Source organism: Heterocephalus glaber, unplaced genomic scaffold (assembly GCF_053883595.1).
Source record: "Heterocephalus glaber isolate CG9 unplaced genomic scaffold, H.glaber_assembly_v1.0 deba00001479, whole genome shotgun sequence".
Classification (NCBI taxonomy): Eukaryota; Metazoa; Chordata; class Mammalia; order Rodentia; family Bathyergidae; genus Heterocephalus; species Heterocephalus glaber.
Window position 1 is genome coordinate 9,675,087 of NW_028258316.1, and position 15,889 is coordinate 9,690,975.

The 15,889-nt window shown below is 41.5% G+C and overlaps 1 protein-coding gene across 22 annotated transcripts in view; it reads left to right on the forward strand.

Moving 5' to 3' along the window:
• Window positions 1–15,889, forward strand: part of Mapkap1 (MAPK associated protein 1) — a 233,563-nt gene that overhangs the window by 157,107 nt on the left and 60,567 nt on the right. For 10 of the 22 annotated variants that reach the window (XM_021262056.2, XM_021262054.2, XM_087183195.1 and 7 more), the window contains one exon: window positions 12,545–12,688. The exons of 3 other annotated variants lie outside the window; for them this stretch is intronic. In XM_021262056.2, the coding sequence (XP_021117715.1) occupies window positions 12,545–12,688 (144 nt within the window). The remainder of the gene's footprint in view (window positions 1–12,544; window positions 12,689–15,889) is intronic. 9 more of the 22 variants (XM_004849373.3, XM_087183202.1, XM_087183200.1 and 6 more) reach the window with 1 other exon arrangement.

Genomic DNA, 15,889 nt, shown 5'->3' on the forward strand with positions numbered 1-15,889 from the left:
AAATCCCCAGCCCCTAGTTGATTTTCCTATAAGATTAAAAGCTCAAAAGGGCTTGGAGTTCTCTTTCTGCCTGTAAAGGCAGGGGCAAGCCATTCATTCCCAGTGGCGTTTCCCTGGAGGGTTGGTAGAAGCCCGAGAGGCCTGTAACCTACTGCCAGTGTCCGAAGGAGCTTGCACCAAGCCGCTCATAGAACTCTCACTGGTTCCTCGCCGAATCTACCCAACAGCCCATGAGTACATAGAGCCATTATCCTCACTATATAGAGCCAGAGACTGAGGTTCAGAGACGATGTGCTTTATCCTCACCAGTCTCTGACATAAGCAGATTTGAAGGAAAGGCTTCGGATTCCAATGTATCATAACAGAGGCTGGTGATTGGAAGCAGGTGGCCTTAACTTTGCTCTCCATTGACTCTGGCTGGAGTCACTGCTTTTCTATAGCTCAGAGAAGGCTGCAGACAAGTGAAATCTCCTTTTTGTTTGTTTCTTTTGTTTTTATCCTTAGGTGCTTGTGACTAAATTCACTAATTTTACTGGCTGTCAAGGCTGTGTTAAGGAAAATGGGTTTGAACTGCTGTGGTTTTTGAGTACTGAACTGGATGTCAGAAACCTTTGCCATCACGGGAAATTCTGTCACTCTGGATTTACTATCTGTTCCCCACAGCTGAATTCCTCAGCAGTGTGATTTAGCACCCTGGCTCCCCATCAACCAGTTTTGGCATTTATTTGAATGCATTACCCCACTGGTTTCCATAAACTATTTTACAATTGTTTAAAATAAATGACGTTTATTTCCACAAAAACCATCTGTATTTCTTTGCAGAGCAACAGATAACTGTATGTAAAATTTGGTAATGTCACAGTGACTCAAGTAAAGAGAAACAGATTGGACTGAAAAATTGGATGCTTAGGGACAGTGTTAAAGGTTTCCATCCTCTCAAACAAGTGGTATCTGGATTTGAAGGAGAAAAAAATATTTCTTTTTTACAAGTAATATCAGGCCTCCTTTCCCAAGACAAGTACGTTTCCACTGGCTGGACAGTGACAGGATGTGGACTAGGAGCATTCCACAAGGTAGTGAAGAACTGACCCTTAGCACACTCCCTGCCTGCAGTGGGGCAGAGGAGGCTTCTGGCCAGTGACTTCCAGTCCTCTCCAGGTTTTGAAGTTTCTGGTTGTCTATGCCTTCCTTACCTATTCTTGTTCAGAGGTTGAGTGGGTTCCACATAGAGTGCTGTGACAGAGAAGGTGAGCCTGGTGAGGGGGCCAAACTGTTCAGGAGGGACCAGCCCGATGGTGGTGGTCTTTCCTTCTCCAGGTATGTCAGCCAGATCCACATAGCTCCATGCTCCCTGCCCCCGCAGGAAGCCAGTCAGAATTAGGGCCCTATTAGGAGTCTCTAAACAGTAGGGGCATTTGGAGTCAGGTGGAGATTCTGGAGCTCCAAGTCTGTGTTGGATGGTAGCAAAGCAGGTGGGCTACATTTGTCCCAGATGCGACTGAAACTCCTGTGTGCTGAGACTGCCCTAAGAAAGCAGAGATGCCGAGATGTGCTGTCCACCCTCAACTCACACTTGGTGTGAGAGCTGTTCCTCCATGATCTGCTCTAAGAAGTGCAGAACAGTGAGTTGGAGCAGAGCTTTGACTCCGTGGGTAGGGGAACACATGGATAGATGGAGAGAAATGAGGTCTGTGAGGCTGGGGCACCAGAGATCCCTCTTCTTAGAAAGCAGAAGCAGCTTCCCAGGACAATGGACCAGGTGGGTAAGGCTGCACACTTAGTAGTCCTTGAACAGACACTCTCCCATTTTAGTTTCTGGCTCCCCAGGTCCTTGGGTGTCTCTGTCCAGCAACCACTGAGCCCATGTGGTCTGTGAGGAGCCAGGTGTGGTGAGGAGACCCCCAGAGGCCACTGGGGCTAGTCTGGTCAGGCTGGAATATCTCTAAGATTGGCAAACCTCATTTTTAAACTTAGGTTTTTAAATGACACAGTACTCATATATGTCTACTGTCAAAACCCAGACATTATCAAAATCTATAAAGTAAAAAGCAAAAACCACCCTCTTTTACTGTCTCATTGTACACCCTCTGGTATTAACTGTGTTAACAGAGCAACTATGAGAACATTTAGCTCATATCCTTCCAGATTGTGTGTGTGTGTGTATATTTGTGGAATGCATGTGTGTGAATATTCCACAAATACATGAATGTGTGTGTTTAGTTGGATTTTATATTATTAACATATTGTATACTCTATGCATTCTGTATATCTTTTTTCTTTGTAGTGTTGGGGATCGAACATGGGACCTCCTGCCTGCTAGGCAAGTGCTCTACCACTGAGCTATGCCCTCAGCTACTTTTTAAATTCCGTAATATATTATAGAAATCTTCCCATATCTTACTAACTTACCCCATTTTTATAATAGCTATATAACATCCCAGTGTACAGATATACTGTAATTTATTTAATGGTTTCCTTCTGGTGAACATTTAGGTTATATGTAATTTTTATATTACAACAGTGCTGCAGTGACCATTTCTGAACATACATCATTATATACTTGGGCTAATATTTCTCAGGGTGGGCTCATAGAAATGAATTGTTGAATTGTTTGATTTTAAATGCCGCTCAGTTGAGGCCATTCTATTGAACAAAGATTATTGAGCATCAACAAAGCCTGTTACTTGCTGGGGCCCTAGGAATGTAGAGTTGAGGTTTTTAAAAAGCCCCCCAACCCCATCTTTAATGAGGGCCCTGATAATGGGTAAGGGAGAGACAGATCAACAAAAATGCTTCTAATCCTGCATGCTCAGTATAATAGAGAAGGTAGGATGAAACAGCTCTTGATCCTGACAGGGATTCAGGCAAGGCTAGCAAGGGGAGGGGATGCCAAAAGGTGTGCTCCCTACTCCTCCCGTGTGCCCATACCCACGGCTGGGTCTTCAAGAGGAAATTTGTTCTGAAGAATTATGATGTGCCTGCATTTTCTTCTACACAAAGAAGGAAATCTCGGCTGTACGCCCTTTCCTTTCCTCCTCTTGGCACTTTCTGATTGATGATTGGAAATGATGGCAATACATAAACTATTTTTCTTTTTATTTTATGACCTGGTAATAGCAGTAACATATTTCCAGTAAATGTTTTCTATCGCAATAAAAAAGTTGTAACAAGACTAGAAATGGGTATAGTTAAACCCTAAAGAAATCACACTTTCAGACTGTGAATTGAGGCAGTAACTCCGTAAATCATTTAACTTAGAAAAAGAGCTCCCCCCTTTTAAACAAAATCCCAGCCAGCAGCTGGTGTGCACAGTAAGTGCCTGTTTCGAGGGCTGGTAGACTCTCAGCTTTGACCCTTCGAGACCAGCTCCCCACTCGGTCCTCCTGGCTGCCTAGGCCCACCCCTTTCTGAAAATAAATCATCTCAGCCTTGCAATTGTTTTTTTTTTTTTAACCCAAAGATCAAAACTGATAATATTCTTTATGGAACATAGCCTCAGAGAGTGGGTAAGAGTATAGGCTGCAGAATTAGACACACCTGCATTTTACCCTGGCCTCACTGTGGGCACATGGCTTGATCACCCCAGGATTTATTTTCCTCCCTGGTAAAATGGGAAATATAATAGCACCTACCTCATAGAGTTTTATGAGAATTCAGAAAGCCAGTGTGTATAACGTGCTTTTGTTAAGGGCCAGGATAGTACTCAATGTCTGTTGCTGTTGTTATCATAGTCTGGAAATGTAGCAATTTTGACTTGTTTTCGAAAAGGGCAAGTTGATAATTTTGTCAAATTTGTACAGCAGTATACCAGCTGACACTTATTGACTGCCTATTACGTGCAAGGCATTGTGTTACACATAATCTTTATGATTATTCCATGAAGGGCAAGATCAGCTAACTTGCCTAGTGTTGCATAGTTTATAAAAGCACCAGAATCTTCATCCCAGTCATTCTGACCTGAAACTCGCACTTTCACCACCACCACTCCACTTCCACCTCCACCTTCTAGGCTGATATAGAGGGTAGAAATTGTACAGCTGAGTGGTTCTGGCTCACACCAGACACAGCCTTCTTTGGCTGATAGACTTGGCACTGAGAACATGGAGAGCCATTGCTCTTAGAACGCTGGAGCAGCTAAAAAGCAGCATTTCTTCCTCCTGCTCCCAAGCAGAGCACCTCCTCCGTGGTGCCTCTTTGTTTAGGCTCTCTTACTCTTCAAAGGATGAATGGCTGCTACATCTGTGTGTCTGGTGTCTTTAATGTGCTGTAAAAATTAGGTCTTTCCCAGCCTCTGTCTTTAATTTCTGATTCTAGCTGACACCTTCATTAATGGTCTAGTGCAAGCTTTCAGTCGACTTGAAGACTGCTGTGTAAAAGTGGTTTTGCTGTCCTATCAATAATGGTCATAATTTCCCCAATACTCTCATCAGCAGTGAATTGAGTCTTGAAGCAAAGAAATGGAAACCCCAGTGCAGTGGTTTGAAAGCGATTTGTCTTGTAGACGGCTTCTTCTTTCAGTAAAATCAGGTCAGTACAGCACTGCTGGGTCAGATGTAAGTCTGAGACAAATTAGTTGGAGGAAATTGATTATTTGAACCTTTGGTTATTTTTAGCTGCAGTCACTTTTTCATAGCTCTTTTTTCTTTATTTACATTTGTTTTAATAAACTTTTATCATCATGATCATCAGGCAAATTAAATGTCTTCTCAGTTTCAGCCAAGCCTCGGAGGAAAGAATGCTCTCCATGCACCCTACAAAAGTGCCTTCCCTCACAGGTTTGGGGGTTGCTTCCACTCTGCTAGTGGCATTGTTTAAACACTTAAACCCACTCTTCCTCATCCTCTGTCCAGCCTCTATCTGGGGTTTGTTTATTGCAGACTGGCCCCTTGCCCAGTCTGTTCTTCATTGCTATTGAAAGTTAATGGGGGCAAAATTGCATTCCCAAACATTTGAACCTGAAGTGGCCGGGACCGAACTTAGTTGATCTCTGGTGATCGGTTCAATTTAGTTACGATTTTTTGCCATTAGGCTGGGGCTGAATGATGGTGATTTGGTTGAGGCCAAATGTCTGAAGAAAATTGGCTCTCTGATAAGAATGCTGTTATCAGAGGGGGCTACCTTCTCATTTACATTTAGATGAGTATTGATTATTTATTTACTCAGAGAAGTGAGATTCGTTTCCAATCTTATCTTTCTCGTCTCTGCTTGTCAGCAGAAAGAGAGATAGAGCTCCTGACATCAGGCCAAGATAACAGCACTTTGTAGTAAAGATAAAAGTTGGAATGGGCCTTTTTCTAGTCTTGACTGAAAGGATAAGTTTTAAAAATTAGAACTGATGGGTCATGCTTTCAAAACCTTTCCTGAAGGTTTTGCAGTTTAACTAGGCAAGAGAATTGGTTTATTGGAACAGCTCTGGTCTTTCTTCTTTTGTAATGGGAATTGTATTTAATTTGATTATATTCAGCTGTTTCGCTGAGAGCAAATTGTGTATTGGCTCAGAAGAGACTAAAATGTGACCTTATTGTCATGTCAGCTTGTTCCTTTTTTATTATTTAAATTCCAAAATATCCAATCTGAGCCCCAGATGGAATGTAAGCTACAGCAGTTATCACTTGTGTAGAGAGTTCCAAGATCAAGCAGAAAATGCTACAGTCCCAGCTAGAGGAAGAGTTATAAGTGATGGAGCTGACACTACATGCACACACTGGAGAAGAGCTTGTGTTGAGCCTGAGCTCTGATACAGACCGAGTCAGCTTGTCAGTGATGGTTTTGGCTCAGTGAAGGAACTCTGGATTCAGCCAAACAGACAAGGCTTAGCACAGTTTGCCTTAGATGGGTCACTGGTCTCCTCCAGCCCATTGTCAACAGTGCTACCAGAGGAGTAACCAGAATGTAAAACTGTACCATACCTCTATCTGTTAGCATCTGGTGGTTATAAGAGAAAGTCCACATCTTGACCATAAGTTTGGACCAGGCCTCCCTTGCATGCCCCAACAGCCTGGGCCTCTTCCACGCTGAATTTCCCATGGTCTGTGTGGGGTCTTCTCTACTCTAGAGGCATGCACAACCTTCCCTCTCTTCCCCTGGCTTCCAGTCTTCCACCACAGAGAAGAAGAGGGTGACTTTGGTTGGTTGTCCCCTCTTCTGTGCACCCACAGCACCTGGTCCCTACCTCGGTAAGACCACTGATTGGGCTCTTCTAGAGTTTAATTAGCTGTTTAAGTGTTTCTTGCTTCTTCTCCACCCTCCTTGATGGCATGGATCTGTGTCTGGCACATTATTGATGCACAAAAATATTTGTAAGATTGATCTACTGATGGTGCTATAATAGTGCATGTCCTTTGTTCTCTGGGTTCTGGCATTTACTTGTCATTTTTAAACTATTTGTAGAACATGAGAGACTAGGAAACTAGGAGTCCTGGGTGCTAAACAAGTCTCTAATCTTAAATGCTGCCTGTAGCTTAAAAGCAAGCTTGTTTAAATAGATGTGCACCTTCTTCCACACTGCACTCCCTTGGACACACATGAGAGTGTGGGCATCTACTTTGTCACCAGCATTCCCTGCAGGGTACACCTACCCTTGATGCATTAGCCTGTTGTGGCTCATAGGCAGGGATCTGCCTGACCCTCCTCATAGTGATTTCCAGTTCAGCCTGCATTAGAATAATGCAGCTGTGCTGCCTAAGCACTTAGCCCAGGGGAGTCCTGGTTGTCTCTCTTAATCCTCACAGCCACCTTCTGAGAGTTTTGTTCTCCCCATTTTGCAGATGAGATTAAATAATTTCCCCAGGAGGCATAGCTAACAGTGTTACTCCCTCTCAGGGCACAAGTACAGTACCAGGGCTTTTCTGCCCAAGCCTAGCCTTCCCTCTGATTTTAGTACACACTTAGCTTTTTCTGACTAGAAGAAGCTCTTTCAGATGAAAGCAGCTCTTCAACTTGGTGAATGGAAAAGAGTTGACATGAAGGCCTAACCGTGGACATGTTCAGCCTTTGACTCGATCTTTTCCCTCACATAGTCAATTCTCTGCTGCTTAACATGCAAAAAGCATTTGGAAGGCCGGGGATTTAGCTCAGTGGCACCGTGCCTGCCTGGCAAGCACAAGGTCCTGGGTTTGATCCCTGGTACTGCAAAGAAAAAAAAAAAATTTGGAATACATACATTATAATAGGATAAAAATACATTAACAGGTAAAGAAACTATATGAAAGGAGAAATAAAATACAGGATGAATGGTAGGATGACTCCCAAGGAGGAACTGGCACAGAGATGTGTCCCCAAGTCACCAGTCAGGGCACATGCCTAGTGCTGAGCTTCCTAATGGGTACAGGGGAAAGGGACACGGTACCAGTTAGTGACAAGAGTTATGTTAAACTGTATAAGGATACAAAAGCAAGCCAGTTGCTCAGAGGAAGACCACTTTCCCTGCTACTGGGGTCTGAAGGAAGTTTCTCCCTCAAGTCTATAGAAAGAAGATGCAGAGTGATAGGGACTGCAGGATGGCTTCCTTCCCTGCAGACTTTGACAGATGCTTTCCACTTGGCTTTGCCTTTCAGTTGGCTCTCAGCTGTTAAGGAATGGTGGCCTAAATTCTTTTATGTTTTAGTCAGGGATTAAAGGGATCAAGGACACCTCACTGAACGTTTATCCACCATCCAACAGATTCTACAGATTTTCTTTGAAACTTATGTGCTGAGATATTTGCCTCAGGTTTACAGAATTCCATAAAAATCTTGGCTGGATGCTATAACTTGGAAGCCTCCCAAAGTGCCCAGAGCAGTATTTTGTCCCTGGGCCATTGGGTGACATGGTACTACTGCGATAAATACATCATGGGATTGCCCGAGCAGGTTTCCTCATCACTGCAGAGTAACTAACTGCTTCCCAGAATCTTCCTTTCGTGTTCCCCTCTGCTGTGAAGAAGAGGGCCTGTGGCTTTGTGTGCAGCTGTAACATTTTAAAACCTTTTTCCAAAGAGTGGCCGTTGCCTTGAGAACTATGTCCTGTTCAATGTGAAAGAACCTTTTATATTTTATATAATCATTTCTTTGGTGAAAGTATATTCATAGAAACTGACCTCACAGCTTGTCTTTTTGAAATGACTTTTGGCTACTGTTGTTTTCGTACTTCTATGTCAGCTGGCTAAGGATTAAACAAGCAGTTGATGAAGCCTGTAGTCTGATATATATTGTGGGTCCAGGTAATCATAATCTTGATTATGATCCACAGACATGATTAAGAATTTGGGATGAGGACCAGGGATTTAGCTCAGTGGTGCCCCCATCTGCCTCACAGGTGCAAGGTCCTGAGTTCGATCCCTGGTACCAAAAAAAACACCAGAATTTGGTATGAGTGAGGTGCTGTGATTCGTATTGTAGTATAAAGAGTATAAGCTTGGGCATCCTAGTTCCACTGGGAATTCTAGTTCCTGAAAGATATTGGGCAAGTTAGTTAGCCTCTATAATCAGTTTCTTCCTCTGTCAAATAAGGTTCATATTCTTTATGCCTTACAGTGACTGATGATTAATGAGGTGATCCTTAGCCACATAGTAGGTTCCTTGGTCGTGGGATTATGATCTCTTCATGTTGCTTCAGTGTCATGATGAGGATGATGATGGCTGACACTTAACACTCTCAGAGTGTCAGACCCTGCTTTACAACTCTCAGCTCATTGGCTCTTCTGACAGTTCTCTTAGGTAGTGCTATCATTACCCCAGTTTATAGATGAAGAAACTGACAGAGGTTAAATGAGTTGGCCCAAAATCAGCTCAGTTGCTTAGCCAGGATTTAGACCAAAGCATACAGGCCCAGACTAGGTATCCAGTGTCCTCTCATTACACATATGGCCTGACGTGATGAGTCTGGGCTTTTTCTGGGGAAAATGTATAAAGCAGTCTTTCTCTGAGAGATCTCTTACCTAGTAGAGTTCAGGCAAGAATTAAGGAGAGCAGTGTGCATTTGTAAGAGGCACTTTTCCATTTGGGTTCACATCCTGAGTCACATCCTTAACCGCCCCACTTTCTCTAAAGTCAAGATTACTTGGTTCTTTAATGAGTTCAGAAGTGGATTTTCAAGTTGTTCTTTAGTTGTATGGAAGACCAGAGAGTACCCAGAACCTAAGGCAGCATTCATAATTTCAGTTACTGACAAAAGTAGGCATGGATAGGAAAGATGGGAGGGTCTTCCTGGATGGGTGGAAAGATCCAGTGATCCTATTTTCATAGGGGGTTCTGTACTATCATGGATCTAGAATACAGCCATCACACGGGATATTTGGTATGTGTAGGTTTCATTAACATAAATTATTTCAGATCATTTTCATCCTGAATTTGTAGAAACCATAAGTTAAGTGATTCAGAACCCAGATGAATCCACAAATCTACAAAAATCTATACTTATAATATAAACTATAGCCTCTTTATAATTGGCCAGTAATTTATAGTTTGCTGAAGAAAGGTTCAAAGCACACAAGCTAAGCTCTGAAAAGCCCAACAACTCTTGGGTTTTTTCCCTTCCTACTTCCTACCTTTGTAATATTGGGCATTTTACTCCATGCAGTGCAATCTGTGAAATGGGGATGATAATGTCTTATCTCAGGGTTGCTGTAAAAATTCAGGGAAGTGACAGAGTATACTTGGCACGTAATGAACATATAAGTAGAATTGAAAGTCATCATAATAGGATTCAAGGAGAAAGTCCTAAAACATATTTTCAGGAAACAAGCTGATTTAATAGAAATATATGGGGAATCTTAGAAACAATAAGGTGAACGTCAAAATTATGGCATTTAAGGCTTGAGAGCAGGTCAAGGAATCATGTTATAGGGGTAGAGACCCTTCCTAGTACTCCCTGATTCCCCCTATCCCTCACCCCAGCCTCCCAGGTCATGTTTCCCAGGCAGATGTGTGAACTGGAAAGAAAAAATATGCAGAGGAAAGAGCCTGAAATCCCCTCCAATGCAGCAAGCCTTGGCTTCCAGTGCTCAGGAAAGGGCACAAGTATGTACAATCCAGCTGTCAGTGGGCTGACAGCTCAGGAAGCCCAGCGCCCTGTGCACTGCTCTCGGAGTGCCCATGCCAGGGCACAAGGTTATGTAAGATGAAAATGTCTGTCTGCATAAACAGATCCTGTCTGATTTTGATTAAATTATCGCATGTGAAAAACCCACTGTAGATGCCACAGTGTGTGATAATTACATATTTTCAGAAAATTGACATAGTAATAAATTAGAGAACTTTAACTATATATGATATTTTTTAAACTATTAAGGTAACCTTTATTGTTAGGAAATTTTTTAAATATGGAAAAAAAGGAAAAATAAAAGCACTCATAATCTCACTAACTACTATTGACATTTTAGAAATAGCCTTTTTATCACCTGTGCATTTACATATGTTTTACAGTTGTAATCACTCTGCAAATATTGTGGTGTATTTTGCTGTTTTTATGTTTTATGACATTAAATATTTGTGTAGAATCACTCTTAGTATCTTTGTGATATTTCAGCAGTCACTGTGTTGTTAGATAAATGTGGGTTGTTCCCAAATTTCAACTATTTTTTAAATGAATTACAGTTGTCCTTTGGTATCTGTGGAGAACTGGTTCCAGACCCTCCACACCCACAGATACCAAAATCTACAGATGCTCAAGTCCCTTGCATAAAATGGTATACCATTAGTGTAGAACCTGTGCTCGTCCTCTCATGCACTTTAAATCATCTCTAGATTACTTACAATGCCTAATACTGTGTAAATGCTGTGTAAGCAACTGTTACACTGCATCATTTAGGAAACAGTGACAGTAGTCTGTGCAAATTCAGTATGGGTGAAATTTTTTTCCCTAAACAGTTTCAGTCCATAGTTGGTTGCATCCACAGACGTGGATATGGTGGGGTTGGCTGTATTATAACAAATTTTGTACCCATACTTAACTGTAGATTCACAGATGTGATGTCAGTGTATAATACACATTGTGCTGCTAGGAGGTGCTGGGGCTGCAGGTCCAGCCATGAGATGGTTTCCCCGACCAGTGTCTTAGAAAGGAGCTCTCCAAGTTCAGGGGTGACTCCTTTCCTGTAATGACTTGAACAGGCACACAGCTAGGTTGTCTAAAAGTGTGATTTTTCTGTGACTGCTTCCGGCACTGACTGTGCCCATATCTGATGATCCGCAAACACCCCTGTCAGTTGACAGGTGTTAGCACTGATGGGTGACAGCAGGGACTATAAGAATCACCTGCATTCCATACTTTTATTTACTTCACATCTTTGAAATTAGAACCCTACCATGTATGATGTTGAAACAGTGCCTTCTTAATCTAAGTACAGTGCATGAGTGCTTAAAAGAACTGTGTAGACTTCTGTACATGTGTTTATTTAAATAGTCTAAAAGGGACTGGGTATATGTAAGAACTCCGAGAAGAACTCTTTAAGACCTCTGGTGGAAGTACTAATGAAATTTCAGTTAGAGAAAAGATCAAAGTGTGAAAGTAAAATGAATCTCTGCAATGCTATAGAGAAACATATAACATGGGAGAGGAAGACTCCTGGAAATAATTAGTGAAGGAGTACTGGATGTGAATAATCAACAAGTTGATAACGGCTGAAGAATGTATGTAAAAGTACATGTTCCACCTGGGAGCCCATCACAGCCTTGCCGCTTTCCTTGGATCCCTCACGCCTCCTCCTGTCTGACCAAACACACCTTTCAGACAGTTTCCTGTGCCTCTCATCTTTTCAGTAACCCTTAACAAATCACAAGCGCAGTCGTTTGATTCTGATCATTGGACCTGTTAGGCATTCCCTGAGAACAACAACACTGTCATTTTGGTTGATGAAGAAATACATGAATAAATGTATAAAGTGCCCCAGTGTTTCATTAAGATCTGCCAGAATCCTCTGTATGATGCAATAGCTGGAATTCCCAGCCTCTAAGATTATTGACCCTTTGAGTCTTGTGTTTTCATTAATGTTTTGACAAAAATGTGAATCAGTAGCCAACTGTCTTTCTGTCACCATGACCTGGAAACCTGAAATTTGTTTTTTTACTTTCATGTCTTTTAAAAAATTGTCTGAAATTTTGAATTGTCACCATATTAAAGTTCTAAACATAAACTCCTGACTGTAATTCATTATAATGTAATTATTAGTAGTAAGTACCATTGGAGGAGGAGTACCTCCTATCTAGCAGGTACATTCCTAAGTGTTTTTGCTGTATCATCTCTGATCTTCATGATAATCCTTCAAGGTTAATGTGGATTCCCACAATACACACTAGGAAACAAGAGGTTCATAGAAGATAGGTTACCTGCTCATACCTGAGAAATGGCATAGCCATGTGTGACTCCAGGTCAGTCGGACCAAAGAGCCACTTACCTCTCACCCGACCTGTGGGAAAACTGAGTGGGAATAGATAAGTGTGGGGGAAAACCCCAAACCCTTCTGTCTGGGTTGGCTAGACCCTCAAAACAGACGTTAGCATTTTCCTTCGGCTTTCCCAGCTTTCACCAATGTGGTAATTTCTAAATGTTAAATTCACTCTTTCAGACTTCCTCCCCTCCTCCTGCCTCTTTGATCTTCCAGGCCCTCAGTACCGCCTGGAGAAGCAGAGCGAGCCCAATGTTGCAGTCGACCTGGAGAGCACGCTGGAGAGTCAGAGCGCTTGGGAGTTCTGCCTGGTCCGCGAGAACAGTATGTTGGCTGCCTTGATCTGTGCCTGCTTTGTCCGTTGCAAACGTGTTTAGGGGTCATGTGTTTGGGAACACTCACTGGCCTGCCTTCCCTAGGCAGATTGAAAGTGACTGTTTTCCAAGGCAGACTGTAGCCTTTGTGCCAGAAATGTATCCCAAAGTGAAATGATAGATTCTGTGCTGTTTGGCAGAGCCCACATCCTGTTTAGCCCTCTGTGATTAATATTTGTCTGCTGAACTCTGTCTTCCTAAGTTAGGAGCAGTCCTGTAAACAGCTTAGAAACATCAGGCCTTTTTTGAGGCAAAAGCTATTTTGTATGTAAAGCCACTGGCCCTCTTAGTATCACTATTCAGACGTCAAGTTTTAGGAAATTTTAACTGTTTGAATATTCTTAGCAGAAGGGAAAGTTTTAATTCCTAGTGCCATGTTAAGAACTTTTTTAAAACTTCAGTCAGTTTCTTGCATTCTCTCTCAGAACTTCCAAGTTGTGCATTTTTTGCTGCCCTTCTCTGTGCTCCCACTGACTCCAGGGGAAAGTGATGTGTGAAAACTGCAGTTGTGGCAACAGACTGTCCTGATCACTCCTGCCCCAGGGCTTTCACACAGGCTGATGCTTCCACCTGAAACACTCTTTCCGCATTCTGCTTAACTCTCATCCTTCCCCAATTTAAATGTCACATCTCTCTGTCCCCGTTACCTAAGTCTGATCATTCCTCATTTGGGTGCCTTGTTGTTCTGCTGTAGAGCATATACTTCTTCATTGCATATGTTTCTGTTTCTGATTGTGTGTTTTTCTCAAGGATTGATTAGTGTCTGTCTCCACACTGGATTGTCAGGTCTGTAAGGGTGTTCCTGACACGCTCCAACTTGCCCTTCATTAGCTCAGTAGCCCCGTAAAGAGCACATACTGCGGGAGGTCAGTAAATACAGGTCAGATGAGTAAATGAACAGCTGGTCTTCATTCATGCCGCTGACCCACTGAGTCAGACCCAAGTGCTGCTCTTTGACCAGGGCTCCTCTTGGCCTCTTCTGGAGCCGCATCCTCACCACTCACCAGGAAGGTGAAATGGGTTCTTAGCATCTGGCAGCAAATTCTCAAAGGCAGGTTGGTCACAGTGTGCGACTTATAAGAATCTTATGTAGCTGGGGATTTAGCTCAGTGGTTCCACTGCCTGCCCCGCAAGCGCAAGGACCCGAGTTCGATCCTGGTGAATCTTATGTAAATACACAGAAATAAAAATCATTGATTCTCAAATGATCCCCAAAGATCTAAATAAATAGAAAATGTGTTACAATGTTGGTCCTTATCAACAATCTATATATAAACAATTTAAAGCAAAATGTAATTCTTTCCACATATCAAGCCAACTCTTTCAAAAAGAAGCTTCATGTATGAGGAGAATAGGTACAAGGAAATAGCCATGCTTACACTCTGGTGACAGCAGGGCAACTTAGCATAGCTTAGCTGGAAGTATCAAGAGACTTAAAAATGTTTTACCCCATATTTCTGCTTTTGGAAGTCTGTCTTGAGGTGAAAATATTAAAAATGCAGCAAATATGCATGTAAAATTATAGGTTTTTGATGTGTGCATGTATGTATATATGTGTTTCTGATTTTTTTTGTGGGGGGGGGGTTCTTGCAGTACTGAGAGTTGAACCTAGGACCTCGCACTGAGCTATACCCTTTTATATCTAAAATATCCTTTTTAGAAAAAAAAATCCTTTTTATGTTTTATTTTGAGACAGATCTTGCTAAATTGTTCAGGCTAGCTTTGAACTTGTGACCCTCCTGCCTCAGCCTTCTAAGTAGCTGGAATTACTACTGTATGTGCCACTACAATCATTAAACACATAACAGAAGACTAGTTTTTGAAATTTTGAAAATAAATTCCTAGGAAAAGACAACTTATCAAAAATTGACACTAAAAGAAATTGAAAACCTGAATGTTCCCATAATTATTTTGAAAAGTTGAATTAGTAACTAAAAGCCTTATCACAAAGAAAATCCAATCCCACATGACTTCATGGCTAACTCTGGTGAGGGAATAAATAACTCCACTCTCAAATCAGCTGTTTGAAAACTGGAAAAAAGCTTGTTGGCTGCGGTTCATTTAAAGAGGCTGTTATAATCTTGATGCCAAACCCCAGTAAAGACCACACAAGACAGAAATTTTTCATTCCCATCTTATAAATACAGATTTGAAAACTCTAAACACCATATTAACAAATAAAGCCCAGCATTTTATTCAGAGAATGCAACATAGCCCCATTGGATTTATTCCAGGAGTGCAGAATTGGTTTAACATTAGAAAAGCCCAATCTATCTACTTTGTCAAAATGCCAGATTAAAAAGGAGAAAGTTGTCTCAGTAGATGTACAATGTTATTCAGCAAGTAAAAGTTGTGTTAGTAATGAGAAAAAGTAATTTTGATGTCATGTTAAAGAAAAAGAATTATAAAATTACAAAGTACCACATACAGACTACTCCTAACTATGTGAAAACAGAACAAGCAAATAAAAAGTATAGAAGAAAAATTGGAAGGAAAATGTTCATTGTGGTTATCTTTGGTTGACAATAATTACCTGAGTAATTCATTTTCCTCCTTCTTGGTATGGACTTGTACTTTTTTTAAAATTTAATTTCATTGGTACATTTTAGGTATACAGTATAATGACATTCATCATTGGAAATTTGCACCTTTACACAATCTCTCTTGGTTCTTATTTTTCCCCATTCCCCTGCCCTCCCTTCAACCCCTCCATCCCTCCCTGTTTACAAAGATTTTGTTTCCTTTTTTTCATTTTCTCATATTCCATTCCCATCTTTCCTTTCCCCTACCCCTCCCACTTTCCCTTCCCCTTTTCTTCCTGTTTCACATTATCTATTATACCTTTTAGTCCTTATTTACACTTTCAGTTTCTCACACTAGAGAAACTATTCAGTATTTACACGTGTATCCTATTTATATCACTTAAGAGTATCGCCTTAATGTGCATCCATTTAGCAATAAATATCTCTAATATCTCGTTTTTTATGGTTGAGTAGTACTCCATTTTATTTTAAAAACCACATTTTCTTTCTGCATTTGGGATGTATCCAAGTTTTAACTATTACAAACTGTGCTATGAACATGTGTGCACATATATCACTGTGGTATGAATCTTTTAATTCTTTGGGGAAGATACCCAGCAGGGGAATAG